This window comes from Hyperolius riggenbachi, chromosome 10 (genome assembly GCF_040937935.1).
Source record: "Hyperolius riggenbachi isolate aHypRig1 chromosome 10, aHypRig1.pri, whole genome shotgun sequence".
Lineage (NCBI taxonomy): Eukaryota > Metazoa > Chordata > Amphibia > Anura > Hyperoliidae > Hyperolius > Hyperolius riggenbachi.
Genome location: NC_090655.1, coordinates 266,233,673 through 266,252,393, shown reverse-complemented (window position 1 = coordinate 266,252,393; position 18,721 = coordinate 266,233,673). Strand labels below are relative to the sequence as shown.

The 18,721-nt window shown below is 45.9% G+C and overlaps 1 protein-coding gene across 1 annotated transcript; it reads right to left on the bottom strand.

Annotated features, from left to right (window-relative positions):
• Window positions 1-552: 552 nt before the first annotated feature.
• LOC137535421 (oocyte zinc finger protein XlCOF22-like) lies at window positions 553-18,251 on the bottom strand. The gene is made up of 3 exons (XM_068257256.1): window positions 18,211-18,251; window positions 4,692-5,204; window positions 553-1,856 (listed from the first exon to the last, which is right to left on the bottom strand). Exons 2-3 carry the CDS (start codon window positions 5,146-5,148, stop codon window positions 874-876), a joined length of 1,440 nt encoding a protein of 479 aa, XP_068113357.1. The 5' UTR covers window positions 5,149-5,204; window positions 18,211-18,251; the 3' UTR covers window positions 553-873.
• Between the last annotated feature and the right edge of the window lie 470 nt (window positions 18,252-18,721).

The window sequence follows — 18,721 nt, the reverse complement described above, 5'->3', positions numbered from 1 at the left end:
TATCTATTTTTCCTTTTAAAATGCAGCTAGAATAAAATAATTCTTAGCAAAAAGTGCCCACCAAAGACAGCCTAATTGATGGCGAAAAAAACAAGATATAGATTGTTTTGTTGTGATAAATAATAATAAAGCTATAGGCGAATGAATGGAAGAAGCGCTGACAGGTGAAAATTGCTCTGTTTTTTTAAGGGGAAAAACCCTTGGAGGTGAAGTGGTTAAACTAATGCATTTAGTTGCATGAAATAGTCATCAGTATTCTGGGTAAAATGCTGCCATATGCAAAAAAATAAAAAGAAGACAAGAACACTTATAGCTAAGCATTTCCCACACTTAAAGAGACACTGAAGCGAAAAAAATTATATGATATAGTGAATTGGTTGTGTACTATGAATAATTACTAGAAGATTAGCAGCAAAGAAAATATCCTCATATTTTTATTTTCAGGTATACAGTGTTTTTCTAACATTGCATCATTCTCTAATATGTGCAGATTACACAACACTCAGCATTCAAAATGATTCTTTCAGAGCAGTCTGTGAACTAATGACCTCTCCTCTGCCAGAGGAAGAGTAATTAGGTCACTTACAGTTGAGATAATAAAAGTCAGATAACAGCCCTCTCCACGACTTTGAAAGTCGTAGAGATTAATGGCTTTTTTGCATAGAGATAACAACTAGAGTTTCTTAACTCTTCCTGTACTGGAAACAATTACACTGATGTGTCTGATCTTAATGTTTCATTTCTTAGCTGTACTACACATACAAATCATAATATCATCATTTTTTTTTCGCTTCAGTGTCTCTTTAACATAAGCGTCTGATAAGCAGTGACTTACACTGAAAACTTTTCCCACACTCAGCACATGAATAGGTGCTACTCACCAGTGTGAGATCTCTCATGTCGAACAAGCTGTGATTTCTGTGCAAAATATTTCCCACACTCAGCACATGAATAGGGCTTTTTACCAGTGTGAGTTCTCTCATGTTTGAGAAGATTTGCTATATCTGCAAAACATTTGCCACACTCTGCACATGAGAAAGGTTTCTGGCCTGTGTGAGATCTCTCATGAGTGACAAGATGTGATTTACGTCTAAAACATTTCCCACATTCAGCACATGAAAAGGGCTTTTCACCAGTGTGGGATCTCTCATGTGTGTGAAGGTTTGATGTACTCCTAAAGCATTTCCCACACTCAGAACATGAATAGGGCTTCTTACCAGTGTGAGATCTCTCATGTGTGACAAGGTTTGCTTTCTGTGCAAAACATTTCCCACACTCGGCACATGAATAGGGCTTCTCACCAGTGTGAGATCTCTCATGTTTAACAAGGCCTGATTTACATCCAAAGCATTTCCCACACTCTGCACATAAATAGGGCTTTTCACCAGTATGAGATCTCTCATGTGTAACAAGGTCTGCTTTCTGTATAAAACATGTCCCACACTCAGCACATGAATAGGGCTTCTCGCCAGTGTGAGATCTCTCATGTACAACAAGTTGTGTTTTCTGTACAAAACATTTCCCACACTCGGCACATGAATAGGGTTTCTCACCAGTGTGAAATCTCTCATGTCTGACAAGAAGTGATTTATGCACAAAACATTTCCCACACTCTGTACATGCATAGGGCTTCTCACCTGTGTGAGATCTCTCATGTATGACAAGATTTGTTTTATGCCCAAAACATTTCCCACACTCAGCACATGAATAGGGCTTCTCACCAGTGTGAGTTCTCTCATGACTGACAAGGTTTGATTTCCACACAAAACATTTCCCACACGTAGAACAGGAATAAGACCCTCCAGTGGATACAGAGAGATGAGTCTCTGAGAGGTTCCTGATGCCGGGACTCCGCACTGCAAATAGAGAAACATCATTACTTCCTGTTAGAGGATTCTGAGGGGAGGAACAATTATCATTAGGGATGGTCAGCGAGCTGCTGATACTTCCAAGTTGATGCAAACTTTGCAGATTGGAAATGGACCAAATGCAGCAGCTGCATAACTATGCATATAAATTAGCATACAACTAACACCATCTCTGATTTATTTGCATATCGCTGACCATTACATATTATCAGCCTGACAGGGAACTTCAGAAGGTTGTGCTCATTACAGGCGGCCAATCACACGACTATAACTCTGGTTGGCATGCTATTTTATGAAGCTTGGAATTCAGACAATAAACCATTCCCTGACAGATATATTATCTGCATACAATTTGCACTACATTTGCATACAATTCAGAGCTATTTGCATCTTATTAACCCTCCCGACAGCTAAAGCATTGGCCATACATGGAAAAGCAGTAATGCTATATACACACTTGCGACTATGCTCGTTTGAAACAGCAGCTTAATGATCAGTCTGCCAAAAATCGGGGAAAGAACTTTACCAAGCGATCATTAAGAACGACGAAAGAACGATATCAAGAAGATGAAAACATCCGGCCTGACGGATCATATTGGACGACAATCGTGACAAATCTATAGTGTGTACAGTTCTCTGCCGAGCACAATCGTTACAAGGGCCAATGCACCTGCGTTGTATTTTGCCCAGCTTCCGTACTTCTTGTGTAGTGCGGCCTGTTACATTATAAATTTCAAACCAACTTTGTTTTCAAGTTAACTATCATATATGCTTATCTATTGTAACCCCATGTTTGTATGATTGTTTCTTTAAATTGTATATAAATAGGTGCGAAACATTGCCCTCTGATCGTTCTTTTCTGCAAGAACGATCGTTAATATGTATAAGAAAGTATTACAATTTATTCAATTTTATTAATGCCTATTAACCTCTTAAAGGGAACCTTAACTGAACGGGGGGTAAAGAGTTTCACTTACCTGGGGCTATTACCAGCCCCCTGCAGCAGTCCTGTGCCCTCGGCGCCGCTCTGGAATCCTCTGGTCCCCTGCTGTCACTTAGTTTCGTTTTTGACGACTCACCAGTCGCCGGCCGCCGTGCGTATTATTGGACGCATTCACCAATGCAATTAGCGCTATTGCGGACCGCAACGCGTACAAATATAAAAAGTATTTTTGTACGCGTTGCAGTCCGCAATAGCGCTAATTGCATTGGTGAATGCGTCCAATAATACGCATGGCGGCCGGCGACTGGTGAGTCGTCAAAAACGAAACTAAGTGACAGCGGGGGACCAGAGGATTCCAGAGCGGCGCCGAGGGCACAGGACTGCTGCAGGGGGCTGGTAATAGCCCCAGGTAAGTAAAACTCTTTACCCCCCGTTCAGTTAAGGTTCCCTTTAAATAGCAGCAATGATAACCCCTTAAAAACAATTAAAAATCTCCTCAATGACAGCAGCAAGCAACCGGATGCTGGAGCAAACCTGCAAGACTAATAGGTGCACCTATTTATTACTACCGGTATTTTGTATTATATTGTAGTATAGTATAGTCTTCAGGCCCCTTTAAATCCAGTGCAGCGTGTCATGTATCATCATCCTGGTTATCCTGGTTATATGTAGCGCATATCTTCAATCCACCCTTATTTTCCAGCCTCTGTTCTAATGTCCATGTAGTGTAGTTACGTGTAGCCATGTGCTTACACAACCCTGTAAGGCCAAGCATCCCACGGAGTAAGCACAAAGAATACGAGACCGCTCCTCCAGCCCGTTGACCGGCTAGAACGATGCAAAGATGTTACGGCCAGATTCCTGTTAACAATCAGGGCACGTGAGTACCATCTCCTGCTGAACTCTGTATAAATTCACGCCAACGGCAATAATCAATTGATGTAAGTTGGCTGACAAGTTGCTTGCTGGATGTCACTTTGTGCTTACTCCGTGGGATGCTTGGCCTTACAGGATTGTGTAAGCTGTCATCAAATGAAATTGAGAAGGACAGTTTTAGATGACAAAAATGTAACATGAGTACATAGCATAACCCTTAAAGGATACCCGAAGTGACATGTGACATGATGAGATAAACATGTGTATGTACAGTGCCTAGCACACAAATAACTATGCTGTGTTCCTTTTTTTCTTTCTCTGTCTGAAATAATTCAATATGAGGTATGGAAATGGCTGACTCAGACAGGAAGTGACTACAGTGTGTCTCTCACTGATAAGAAATTCCAACTATAAAACACTTTCCTAGCAGAAAATGGCTTCTGAGAGCAAGAAAGAGATGAAAATTGGAAGTTCTTATCAGTGAGGGTCACACTGTAGTCACTTCCTGTCTGATGCTGGAGATACACGGTACGTTTCTGTACCGTGTATCGAGCAGCTGATCCGGCCAGCTGATAATATTCAGCTGGTCCAATCACGCTGCTCGACCCCCACCCGATCCCCGCCGTCGGACAATGGCAGGGAATCGAGCAGCTGATAAGTAGCGTTGGCGGGGACGAGCGGTAATTGATCCGTGCGCACGTGCGGACAGGCAGGGACGTGGCGAGGGTTGATCCGGCGGCTAATCGGCTGCCGGATTGACCTGTGTATTCCCAACATTAGTCAGGACTGAGTCAGCCACTTACATATTTGATATTTAACTATTTCAGACAGAGAAAGAAAAAAAGGAACACAGCATAGTTATTTGTGTGCTAGGCACTGTACATACACATGTCTATCTCATCATGTCACATGTCACTCCGGGTATCCTTTAATATGGCCAGTCTGTGAGCAGTGAAACATTCATAATAACTAAAGATATTCAATATTTCATGCTGATTACTCACCTGTTCTGTTCTCTGTAGGAATATCCTCATCTATAGTTGTCCTCATTATGTCACCCTCCTCCATAGACTGCTGATCACTCCCCACATATGTCTCTTCTTCTTCCTCTTTAATTGTCCCCATCATGTCACCCTCCTCTGCAGACTGTTGATCACTCAACACATATGTCTCTTCTTCTTCTTCTTCTACTTCTTCTTCTTCCTTAATCACTCTTATTATTAAACCTTCCTCCATAGACTGCTGATCACTCCTCACATAGGTTCCGTCTTCTTCCTCTTTAATTGTCCTCATCACGTCACCCTCCTCCATAGACTGCTGATCATTCCTCACATATGTCTCTTCTTCCTCCTCTTTAATTGTCCTCATCATATCACCCTCCTCCATAGACTGTTGATCACTCCTCACATATGTCTCCTCTTCTTCCTCTTTAATTGTCCTCATCATGTCACCCTCCTCCATAGACTGCTGATCACTCCTCACATGTGTCTCTTCTGCTATGAGCTCAGATCTTAGTTCTAAAAAGAACAAATTATATCTGTAAGATATTAGTATTAATAGGCAAAGAAAATAAAATAATTTCCTAGGAATTGGAGATCTCCAATAGACCAGAGGTGCCCACACTTTTTTAACTTGTGAGCTACTTTGAAAATAAATAAATATGATCTGCCAGGTAGAATCTACCTACAAATGCAAGCCACAATTGCAGCACATGCACAGCGGCAGCCCATCAGTGATTACCACAAGCCACAACTGAAGCACATGCAAAGCGGCAGTCCATCAGTGATTACTACAAGGCACAACTGCAGCACATGCACAGCGGCAGTCCATCAGTAATTACCCCAGCCACAATTGCAACACATGCACAGCGGCAGTCCATCAGTGATTACCACAAGCCACAACTGCAGCACAGGCACAGCTGCAGTCCATCAGTGATTACCACAAGCCACAGCTGCAGCACATGCACAGCGGCATTCCATCAGTGATTACCACAAGCCACAACTGCAGCACATGCACAGCGGCCGTCCATCAGTGATTACCACAAGCCACAACTGCAGCACATGCACTTCGGCAGTCCATCAGTGATTACCACAAGCCACAACTGCAACACATGCACAGTGACAGTCCATCAGTGATTACCACATACCACAGCTGCAGCACATGCACAGCGGCAGCCCATCAGTGATTACCACAAGCCACAACTGCAGCACATGCACAGTGGCAGTCCATCAGTGATTACCACAAGCCACAGCTGCAGCACATGCACAGCGGCAGTCCATCAGTGATTACCACAAGCCCCAACTGCAGCACATGCACAGCGTCAGCCCATCAGTGATTACCACAAGCCACAACTGCAGCACATGCACAGCGGCAGTCCATCAGTGATTACCACAAGCCACAGCTGCAGCACATGCACAGTGACAGCCCATCAGTGATTACCACAAGCCACAACTGCAGCACATGCACAGTGACAGCCCATCAGTGATTACCACAAGCCACAACTGCAGCACATGCACAGAGGCTGCTCACCAGTGATTACCACAAGCCACAACTGCAGCACATGCACAGCGGCTGCTCACCAGTGATTACCACAAGCCACAACTGCAGCACATGCACTTCGGCAGTCCATCAGTGATTACCACAAGCCACAACTGCAACACATGCACAGTGACAGTCCATCAGTGATTACCACATACCACAACTGCAGCACATGCACAGCGGCAGTCCATCAGTGATTACCACAAGCCACAACTGTAGCACATGCTCAGCGGCAGTCCATCAGTGATTACCACAAGCCACAACTGCAGCACATGCACAGTGGCAGTCCATCAGTGATTACCACAAGCCACAACTGCAGCACATGCACAGCAGCAGCCCATCAGTGATTACCACAAGCCACAGCTGCAGCACATGCACAGCGGCAGCCCATCAGTGATTACCACAAGCCACAGCTGCAGCACATGCACAGCGGTAGCTCATCAGTGATTACCACAAGTCACAACTGCTGCACATGCACAGCGGCAGCCCATCAGTGATTACCACAAGCCACAGCTGCAGCACATGCACAGCGGTAGCTCATCAGTGATTACCACAAGTCACAACTGCAGCACATGCACAGCGGCAGCCCATCAGTGATTACCACAAGCCACAGCTGCAGCACTTGCACAGGCGCAGCCCATCAGTGATTACCACAAGCTACCACTGCAGCACATGCACAGCGGCAGGCCATCAGTGATTACCACTAGCCACAACTGCAGCACATGCACAGCGGCAGTCCATCAGTGATTACCACAAGCCACAACTGCAGCCTGTGCACAGCGGCAGTCCATCAGTGATTACCACAAGCCACAACTGCAGCACATGCACAGTGGCAGTCCATCAGTGATTACCACAAGCCACAACTGCAGCACATGCACAGCGGCAGTCCATTAGTGATTACCACAAGCCACAACTGCAGCACATGCACAGCGGCAGTCCATCAGTGATTACCACAAGCCACACCTGCAGCACAAGCACAGCGGCAGCCCATCAGTGATTACCACAAGCCACAACTGCAGCCTGTGCACAGCGGCAGTCCATCAGTGATTACCACAAGCCACAACTGCAGCACATGCACAGCGGCAGCCCATCAGTGATTACCACAAGCCACAACTGCAGCACATGCACAGCGGCAGGCCATCAGTGATTACCACTAGCCACAACTGCAGCACATGCACAGCGGCAGTCCATCAGTGATTACCACAAGCCACAACTGCAGCCTGTGCACAGTGGCAGTCCATCAGTGATTACCACAAGCCACAACTGCAGCACATGCACAGCGACAGTCCATCAGTGATTACCACAAGCCACAACTGCAGCACATGCACAGCGGCAGCCCATCAGTGATTAACACAAGCCACAACTGCAGCACATGTACAGCGGCAGCCCATCAGTGATTACCACAAGCCACAGCTGCAGCACATGCACAACAGCAGTCCATCAGTGATAACCACAAGCCACAACTGCAGCACATGCACAGTGGCAGCCCATCAGTGATTACCACAAGCCACAACTGCAGCACATGCACAGTGGCAGCCCATCAGTGATTACCACAAGCCACAACTGCAGTACATGCACAGTGGCAGCCCATCAGTGATTACCACAAGCTACAACTGCAGCACATGCACAGCTGCAGTCCATCAGTGATTACCACAAACCACAACTGCAGCACATGCACAGCGGCAGCCCATCAGTGATTTCCACAAGCCACAGCTGCAGCACATGCACAGTGGCAGTCCATCAGTGATTACCACAAGCCACAACTGTAGCACATGCTCAGCGGCAGTCCATCAGTGATTATCACAAGCCACAGCTGCAGCACATGCACAGCGGCAGTCCATCAGTGATTATCACAAGCCACAACTGTAGCACATGCTCAGCGGCAGTCCATCAGAGATTACCACAAGCCACACCTGCAGCACATGCACAGCGGCAGTCCATCAGAGATTACCACAAGCCACAACTGTAGCACATGCTCAGCGGCAGTCCATCAGTGATTATCACAAGCCACAGCTGCAGCACATGCACAACAGCAGTCCATCAGTGATTACCACAAGCCACAACTGCAGCACATGCTCAGCGGCAGTCCATCAGAGATTACCACAAGCCACACCTGCAGCACATGCACAGCGGCAGTCCATCAGAGATTACCACAAGCCACACCTGCAGCACATGCACAGCGGCAGTCCATCAGAGATTACCACAAGGCACAACTGCAGCACATGCACAGCGGCAGTCCATCAGAGATTACCACAAGGCACAGCTGCAGCACATGCACAGCGGCAGTCCATCAGTGATTACCACAAGCCACAACTGTAGCACATGCACAGCGGCAGCATATTAGTGATTACTACAAACCACAACTGCAGCACATGCACAGTGGCAGCCCATCAGTGACCACCACAAGCCACAACTGCAGCACATGCACAGCGGCAGCCCATCAGTGACCACCACAAGCCACAACTGCAGCACATGCACAGCGGCAGCCCATCAGTGATTACCGCAAGCCACTGCTGCAGCACATGCACATTCACTGCAAGTCAACTAGATGCATATTATAGTGTCCTCCCCAGTACACTTTACCCTGTCAGTCATTCTGGCCTGGATGTGGCTGGATGATGTAATGGTTAAGGGCTCTGCCAACCCAGGAGACCTGGGTTCGAATCTCGGCTCTGCCTGTTCAGTAAGCCAGCACCTATTCAGCAGGAGACCTTGGGCCAGTCTCCCTAACACTGCTACTGCCTATAGAGCGCGTCCTAGTGGCTGCAGCTCTGGCGCTTTGAGTCTGCCAGGAGAAAAGTGCGATATAAGTGTTCTGTGTTTGTTTGTTATTGTTAACGTGAATGACCCAGTATGCTGTCAGTATAATAAGATTTACCCATATGCCCATATGTGCTGTGTTCCAGCGTGTAGCCCTGCCACCTTGCAGAAAAAGGCCTCTACCTTTTCTATATCTGATATACAGAAGGCTTCTGTGAATCTTATTAAATAGACAATGTGTGGGGACACTCTATCTTTTTTAAGCATTAGCATACCATGTTTTTTATGTACACCAGAGATGCATTTGAACTAAACTTAGGATATTACTGTAGAGTAGCTGTTAAATGACAACTGTAATGAGAGAAATATGTCAGCTTTCATATCCATTTCCTTTTAAGCAATACCAGTTGCCTGGCAGCCCTGCTGATCTATTTGGCCGCAGTAGTGTCTGAATCACACACCCGAAACAAGCAAGCAGCTTATCTTGTCAGATCTGTCAATGTCAGAAACACCTGACATGCTGCATGCTTATTCAGGGTCTATGGTTAACATTAGAGGCAGAGGATAAGCAGGATAGCCAGGCAACTGGTATTGTTTAAAAGGATCATAAATATGGCAGCCTCCATATCCCTCTCATTACAGATGTTCTTTAAATAGAAATCAAAACTAGTCTGTGATAAGAGTACCTGTAGAGGGTGAAGACAGAAACATAGAACGTTAGGCAATGTAACTGTGGGTCCATGTTAGGCTCAACATACACCATACAATGTTGGTTGTTTAATCTTACCACTTTCATGTAGTATAAGAGCTCATTCAATCAATCATTCAAGGTATTTTCAATCTGTTGGCCCTTATACTACATAGATTTGGTAAATCTGTACAACCAAGAATGTATGGTGTGTGTTGAGCTTAAGACTGAGGTGCAGGTACTCTGCAGGGGAATGGGTGGATTCTTCCTCTATTACACACCCTTCATGTACAATCTGAACATGGATGAGGCCCTAGGCAATGTAACTGTGGGTACATGTAAGAGTGATGTGCAGGTACTCTGCAGGGGAATAAGGAGATTCTTCCTCTATTACACATCTGAACATCTATCAGGCCCTAGGCAATGTAACTGTGGGTACATGTAAGAGTGATGTGCAGGTACTCTGCAGGGGAATAAGGAGATTCTTCCTCTATTACACATCTGAACATCTATCAGGCCCTAGGCAATGTAACTGTGGGTACATGTAAGAGTGATGTGCAGGTACTCTGCAGGGGAATGAGGGGATTCTTCCTCTATTATACATTCTTCATGTACAATCTGAACATGGATCAGGCCCTAGGCAATGTAACTGTGGGTACATGTAAAAATGATGTACAGGTACTCTGCAGGAGAATGAGGGGATTATTCCTCTATTTTACATTCTTCATGTACAATCTGAACATGGCTCAGGCCCTAGGCAATGTAACTGTGGGTACATGTAAGAGTGATGTGCAGGTACTCTGCAGGGGAATAAGGAGATTCTTCCTCTATTACACATCTGAACATCTATCAGGCCCTAGGCAATGTAAGTGTGGGTACATGTAAGAGTGATGTGCAGGTACGCTGCAGGAGAATGAGGGGATTCTTCCTCTATTACACATTCTTCATGCACAATCTGAACATCTATCAGGCCCTAGGCAATGTGACTGTGGGTACATGTAAGAGTGATGTGCAGGTACTCTGCAGGGGAATGAGGGGATTCTTCCTCTATTACACATTCTTCATGCACAATCTGAACCAGGTTTGTGTGGAATAAGCTTCCCCTGTAAAAATTGAGAAATCTGCAGTCTGACACCATCACTGTCTTTCTGGGATACCGTCTTACAGGTAAAGCTACAAGAATAAATATATGTTTGCTATAAATGGCTGTTCTCTATGTACTTTATTAAAATGGTTCCAGAAAACGATTTCATTTGAAACTTGTCCTTTAAGCAGTGTATATATATATATATATATATATATATATATATATATATATATATATATATATATATATATATATATATATATATATATATATATATATATAAAAAACTTTGGATCATTCACAGAACTAAAAGTGAGCTCCCCTAACTCCCCTTGCACACCTGTTTTACCACAAGGTAACGCATCAACAATGTAAGGCGAGGGGGCCTAGCATACTTACCAAGTCGCATTGCACCGGAAGTGCCCGATCCGCTGCTAAGTCATCAGTCGGGGCTCCATGAACGGTTAGCCAACAATAGGCTAGCTCAAATAGGTGCCCCCCAACCCCCTGATCACCCCCTATCCAGCTACTCTTAGTCACCAAGCCTTGTTCCAGCAATAGTCACAGCCTCCCCGCCCAGCTCTGGCATTATCCATAGGGAGCATCGGGACTGCGCATGATGTCATAACATCATGCACAGTCCTGATCCTCCCCATGGAGAATACGAGAGCTGGGCGGGGAGGCTGCGACTATCGCTGGAACAAGTCTTGGTGACTAAGAGTGGCTGGATAGGGGGTGATCAGGGGGTTGGGGGGCACCTATACGAGCTAGCCCAAATTTATACTGGGTATACCTGTGCCTTGTAAAAACTCCTGAGCAGCATGCCCGACACTGTGTTGGGCATGCCGCTTTTAGCAAAAATGTCTTGCCCAACACAGTGTCGGGCATACCGCTCAGGAGGTTACAGAAATAAAGCCAAAGTGTTCACTAGAGGGGTTGATACTACTATTAAAAGAAAACCACAAGGTTAAGATGGATAGACATTGTATATGACGCTGTGAACATGCCTATGAAACAGCTGAAAGAAGCTGTGACAGGCAGATACATTGGGCATGCAAAAGTTGATATGCTCACAATGAGTTGGAGTTGTCTAAATGAATGAGGAGGAGCATGCACTATTATATTGTTATACATTGAGATTTTTACCCACTTCAGTCCATTCCATTATCACTACACATAAGGACATCAATGACATTAGAAATCTCTGAGCTCTTCTGGAAGGTGAAAAAAGAAGACAGCTACCCAGGACCTCAGGAGAGAGCTGCAATACGGGAAGGGTGGGGGGAATATACTCTGGGGGGCGCATGGCTATACTGCAGACAGTGGCATGGGGATCACCATAGCGACTGCAATGGGGCCCATAGCCAAGGGCGGTCTGGTGGACTTGGCCGGCGATCAGCCAGTCTTCTACACATCATGGTTACCCGCAGTGGACCCTGAGGACTGTGGAGTAAGTGAGCAGAGTGCTGGAAGGAAGGGACTTACCTCTCCAGGCTCCACCGATGATCTGCCTTCCTCCTTATGTCAGAGTCTCTGTGACTGCAGCGCCCTCTCTCGTCACACAGGTTACACGTAATTCAGACTTTGATGCTAGGAAGAAGGAAGATCATCGGTGGAGTCCTGGAGAAGTATGTCGCTTCCTTGCAGTGCTCCGCTCGATTGCTCTGCATTTGGGGGGAGGGGCTACATAAATTTGGGGGGCTCATCTGGCTGACTGGCTAGCCATACATGCATGCTAATCTGGCTACCTATACATGGTGGGACTAATCTGGCTACCAGTGATGCACAAATCCGACCCGGGAGACATCCGGATAGTTTCTATCCGGATATCTCCCAGGAATTCTGTGGGGCGGGGGGTTCAATCTTACCTGAATGACGTCTTCATCGGGTCCGTATGCGTCGCCTCCCACCATGCGTTCCAAGCGTCGCATTCACCGGTCATGTAACTACAAACACTTCCTCCTTCCGGGTTGAAGGACCGGCGAATGCGACGCTTGGAACGCATGGTGGGAGGCGACGCATACGGACCCGATGAAGACGTCATTCAGGTAAGATTAAGATTGATCCCCCCCCCCCCCGCCTCACAGAATTCCTGGGAGATATCCGGATAGAAACTATCCGGGTGTCTCCCGGGACAGATTTGAGCATGTCTGCTGGCTACCTATACTTGGGGCCAATCTGACTGCCTATACCATGGGAGCTAATATGGTTAATTTATTTGGGAGGCTAATCTGACTACCTATACTTAATAATGCTATCATTTGTATAGCGCTTTTTCCTCCTGTCGGAATCACAGTGCTTGAGAGCTGCAGCTACTAAGCGCATTCTCAATAGGTCACCCAACAGTGTTACGGAGTTCTGCCCAAGGACTCCTTACTGAATAGGTACTGGCGTTAGTCAGATGCAAGATGTAAATTAACCAATAAACCTCATGGGTGGACTAGTCTTCACACAAGCTATATACTCTGCTACCCACAGAGGAGAACATACCCTAGGCTTACTGCTCCACCTGGGGATGGATATTAGCAACATAATGGTAACCCCAGTGGTATGGTCAGACCATCACATAATACATGTATTCAAATGTCTGACATTCCTTCCCAGATTTGAAACTTCCCCCTAGAATGGTAATTTTAAGGTTCCTTATGCTGTGGGCACGTTTGTTAAAATGTAGTCCTATTGGGGTGTCCCTTCGTTTGTGCTTTACTGTAAAGCGTTGCAGGTTTAGCCTTTTCTGCACTGTTTGATTTGTTTCCCCAATATATAGAACTCTGCCCGGGCATTTTGTGAACTTGATTGCGTACACCACGTTGAATGATGTACATGTGTATGTTCCCCAGATATGGAAAGCATCAGTAGAATCCAGTATTGGCAAGCTGTCTGTGCATCGTATGTTGCGGCAGGTTTTACATCTCTTCTGCCCACAGGGAAATATGCCATTCTTTTCAGGTGGGATCAGGGAACTCCTGACCAGGTGTTTTCTTAGATTTGCCGGCTGCCTGTAGGCCATGAGTGGTAGTTCCGGGAAGATTTCTTTAAGTCTGCTGCCGTTGTGTAGAGAGGGTTGTAGTTCCCTGGCTTTCTTCGGAAGTACTCCTAGTTTCTGGTGGTATGTTACTACTAGAGGTATTCTGTTTGTTTCCTTTTTGTACTGTAGAAGTTGGGCCCTGGGTACTTGTGTGGCACTCTGAATATGGTCCCTTATACTCTGGTGTCTGTAACCCCTGTTCAAAAAATCCCTTCTGAGTTTATGGAGTTGAAGGTCCCTTTCTCCAGTGTCCGAACAAATGCGGTTATAGCGCAGGGCCTGGCTGAAAATGACTGCTTTCTTGGTGTGTGGTGGGTGGAAGCCATCACTCCTCAGATAAGAAAGTCTGTACGTCGGCTTCCAGTACATCGCAGTCTGGAGCGGATTTTTTTTATCTGGATGGTGGTGACCAGAAAATTTATGTGGGAGGTGGAGTGATTCATCTTCAGTTTGATGGTAGGGTGAAATTCGTTAAGATCCCTGTGGAAATGGAACAGTTGTTCCTCGTTCCCATTCCAGATGACAAGGATGTCATCGATGAAGCGGTAATAGGAGAGGGGCTTGTGGGTGCAGTAGGGCTGCACGGTTTTGCGGTTTTAAACCGAAACCGCGATTCACGTGCAGCCGATTACAGGATCGTCAGTAGCTTCGGTTTTGGGAGCCACTGATTGGCAGAAGCTGCGACTAGCAGTGAATATTTATGATTGTTAGTGAGCCGGGCAGCAGGGGGAGGGCGAGTCCAGTCCAGAGCAGCATACAGCGCCACCAATAGCTAGAAAGAGATGGTATGACGGAGGCGGCAGGCGGAGCTGTACAGCGGGTGGTACAGAGTGATTGGTGGTGCTGTGTGCTGCTCTGGACTGGACTCGGCCCGGATCAGTAACAATCATAATTATTCACTGCTAGTCCTAGCTTCTGCCACGCCTCCCCCTTCCAACAACATGGGGGGCGCAGTGATGCATGATTGTATTTACATCAGCTGGCCCCAGGAACTGCCGGGAGGGAAAGAGGCAGAGCCAGCGTGTTAACAGCAGCTGCTGCTGAAAGTGACGAGAGCTAGCCAGGAGGAAAGGCAGCGCTGTAAGGTTAGACTATTAGAAGGAGGGGCTCTGAACTCTTTCCTGTCCTGGCACCCCTGAGCCCCACTTCTGTGCTCCGTACACAGGTGTCTCCCTCTCTGCACACTTGCTTATAGAAGCAGTGATGGTTTTCTGTCCCTCTCCCTACACTTCCTTAATGCCGCAGCGCTGGTTTTCTGTCTCGATGCTGCGGGTGATGGTCTGAAGGTAATAGATCACCCACTCCTACCCCTCATTGCCCTTTTCACATTCCTCAGCCTTCTCTCACTGTTATTTATGATACTCTGCACTTTAACTATTACCCTGCTGGAAGCTCTGTGGCCAGATCAACAAGTTCTCTCGTACACAGTCTGCCTCAATTGTCATCAAAATGCTCTTTATTTATAGCAGGATCTTATACTGGAGGCATTTACCTAGCTAAACTATACTGGGGGGCATTGTGAATTTAGTGCTAAAGCTCGATTTGAAGAAAATCGTGAAAAAAATCTAAATCGCAATTTGAGAAAAAAAAAAATCGCAATTTCAATTTTTTCCTAAAATCGTGCAGCCCTAGGGTGCAGGTTGATAGAAAATTACTCTCCAACTTCGCCATGAACAGATTAGCATATTGGGATGCGAAGTGTGTTCCCATGCTGGTCCCCATCCTTTGCAGGTAAACTTCCCGACCAAAGGTGAATTAGTTGTGTGTGAGGATGAACCTCATGAGAGGTATCACCGATTCTGTGGGAAGGTAACACTGCATCAGAAAGTGGAGAAAGACAAAAAGACAATCTAGAGCCCCCACTAGTGTATTACTGATAGACAAGTTGCGTATTTAGTAATAGATGAGATTATACTCACAAGTGTGGGTTGCCAGCCTCAGGCAACCACTCTCAATATGCATGGGGAAATTAGACCTGTCCCATCTCAGGCTAAAGGAAGTCGCTCTCCGTAGAAAAAGAAAGGGTATAAACACCCATCCACCAGGTGGATTCCAATGTATAAGAAAGAAACAGAGGCGCCAGCAGAATAAAATAGTAGCCAATTAAAACCAATAAAATGTTGGTGGCGAGGGTGGACTCGTCTCCCCAACAAAGAACACAACCGCTGTGTATGATGCAAAAAAAAAAAAATGTTTTGCATCATACACAGCGGTTGTGTTCTTTGTTGGGGAGACTATTGGGGAGACTAGTCCACCCTCGCCACCAACATTTTTTTTGGTTTTAATTGGCTACTATTCTGCTGGCGCCTCTGCATCAGAAAGTGTTCGCAAGCTGCAATGCCATCCTCGTGTGGGATATTTGTATAAAGCGCTTCCACATCCATGGTAGCTAGGATGGTCCCCTCTGGTAGTGGGCCCAGAGCCTCCAGTTTCCTTAGACAGTCTGTGGTGTCCTGTATGTAACTTTCTGTGTTCCTTACTGAGGGTTTCAGCATGTTGTCCAGCCATCCTGAGATATTTTCAGTAAGTGTGCCAATGCAGTAAGCGTCCCAGGTTACCCTCTTTGTGTATCTTGGGAAGCACATAGAATGTACCCACACGTGGTGTTGCTGGTATCAATCCCAGTAGGTCCCGATGTGCCTGGAAGTTGTTTTATGAGAGCCCTAACTTCCTTTCTGTATTTAGTAGTGGGGTCACGGTTCAGCTGTTCATAGTGGCAGGTGTACAAAAGTTTCCTGAGGGGAAAGGTTCTGCCGTCCCTTTACATTTCAAAGGGGGTACAACTGTGTGACATGTCAAGATTGAGCCTACAGAATCATATATAAGTCTGCATGTGATTCAAAACTTCTTATTGTACGGTTCTGATCCAGTTCTGTATAATGCGTGAAGAAGAAACTGAAAGGTTTCAAAAGTTTGCGATAAACCATGTACAGTTAGTCATTAAAGGTATTGCTGGTATAAACGTTTGTTGGTTTGATGTCTTCATTTCAGTAAGGGAGGCAAATTTGGGAGCCCAAACTTCCACCACTAGTGGGCATGAACATTTCCTGTTTCCCTCAGTACCTCTGCAGTGTTTTCCACAGGCTCTTTTAGCCGGGTGCTCCACCTGGCTAGTTCTGGTGAGCACCTGGCTGTTATCAGCTCACCTCCTTCTATGCTGTAAGCCACGTGTCGAACTCCAGGCCTGGAGGGCCAGATCCATGCCAGTGTTTAGGATGGACTCAGAAAGAGAGGAATGTGTTCTACCTGATGGACCGCCGCCTTTCCTGATTCAGATCCATCAATTCATTTAAGCTGTGTCAAAAATGTGTGAGGATCTCGGCCCTCGTAGGACCGGTTTGACATACCTGCGCAGACATTGGCAGTAAATATCAGCATATTACCTCTGTTAAGAAGCTTTGATTACATTCTGTAACATTTGTTTTTTTTAATTTGTGTTGTAATTATTAGTTAATTTATGAGGCCGTCATATGGCCAAAAGGGGGGTAATGTGAGGGTTTCTTCAATATACCTTAGATCAGTGGTCCTCAAACTAAGGCCCGCGGGCCGAATGTGGCCCCCTGAGGCTTTGTTACCGGCCCCCCACACACAACATGTATTACTTATAGATACGGTCAGCTACATCTTTAAATATTGGTGGTCCGCATATAGAATAGCAGTGCTGGCACCACCCATCCACATGGAAGCCAGAAAGCAGTAATTCGCTGGTTTCCAATCAAATTCCACATCAGGTGACACTGCTGTCCACTGCAGGTTGTCACCTGGGTATGCTTCGCTGTCTGGCCCACAAAGACTTCTACATCATTTTATGTATACTCCGGCCCCCCAGCAGTCTGAAGTATGTTGACCCGGCCCTCCACCCAAAATGTTTGGGGACCTCTGCCTTAGATTATAGCTAAACTTAGCTATAGATCCTTCTAGCATTAGGAAAGACAGGCTCTCTTAGATTTCTAAATAGAGCTGAAATAAAAGCTGAAATTTCATTTCTCTTCATGGTAACTGGTGGGGCAATAGAAACTAGATATGGGAAGTGCTCCATAGCGAGGCTTGCAACGCATCCATTCGGACGTCTGCACCTCATTGAAACGCTGAGCGGAGAGCGGCGTTAGGGGTAATGAACCCTGCCGCATTTAGCCGCTCAACTGCGGTAATTAGAGCTAATTTGAATCACGAGTAGATTAATCCGTGGATCGCAAGCCTACTAGGAAGGTGAGATGCCAGCCATAATCTATGGTACATGTAGGGGGGCCACTAGAAAACTGGCAGACAAGTCACAGCAGTTATATAAAAGTCTCTTGCATAGCAATTACTGCAAGGGGGGTGACCAGGATAAAGACAGGTGTACTATGACCTCCTCTGTAACAAAGTATGCCCACCCCGACCTCTGCTCTGCCCAATATACAACAACAATCACACAATTACCTCTTCCAACCGTGTGCTCTCTCCACCTCCTGCAACTTCTCCTCCTCTCTTACATAATTTCCTGTCTTTTGGCTTTAATACTTCCTGTCTATGCGTTCCAGCTAGGAGGTATGAGGTCGCCATCTTGTGGTGAATAAGTTAACTGCTGCCTCTGTTAGAGGAATCCACTCAACTCAACCATCTAATACAGTATTAGTATCATACCTCCCAACATTCTGAGATGAGAAAGAGGGACACTTACCGTAAGCCACGCCCCTGCACATCACTGATCACGCCCCCAACACACCCCCACGCTTAACATAAGGATTACATAAGAAAAATATGTTGTTTTATAATTCAAACCACACTGGTCCTTTCTATCCTGGTTCATTTTCCTTCATATTAACATTTTAAAATTAGTAATATCGATTTAAAGGATGGGAATAAAGTTTGGAGTCAGTCAAACACATTTTTCAGTAGAGAAAGACTGTATATGCTGTATATTTACATAGAAAGAGGGACAAAGTCCTGA

Excerpts from the sequence above, each read along its gene's own strand:
- LOC137535421 (XM_068257256.1), bottom strand. The coding sequence starts at position 5,148 with ATGGAGGAGGGTGACATGATGAGGACAATTAAAGAGGAAGAAGAGGAG. Across the intron at positions 1,857-4,691 it reads TCCTACAGAGAACAGAACAG|TGCGGAGTCCCGGCATCAGG; the intron begins GTGAGTAATCAG and ends CTCTATTTGCAG.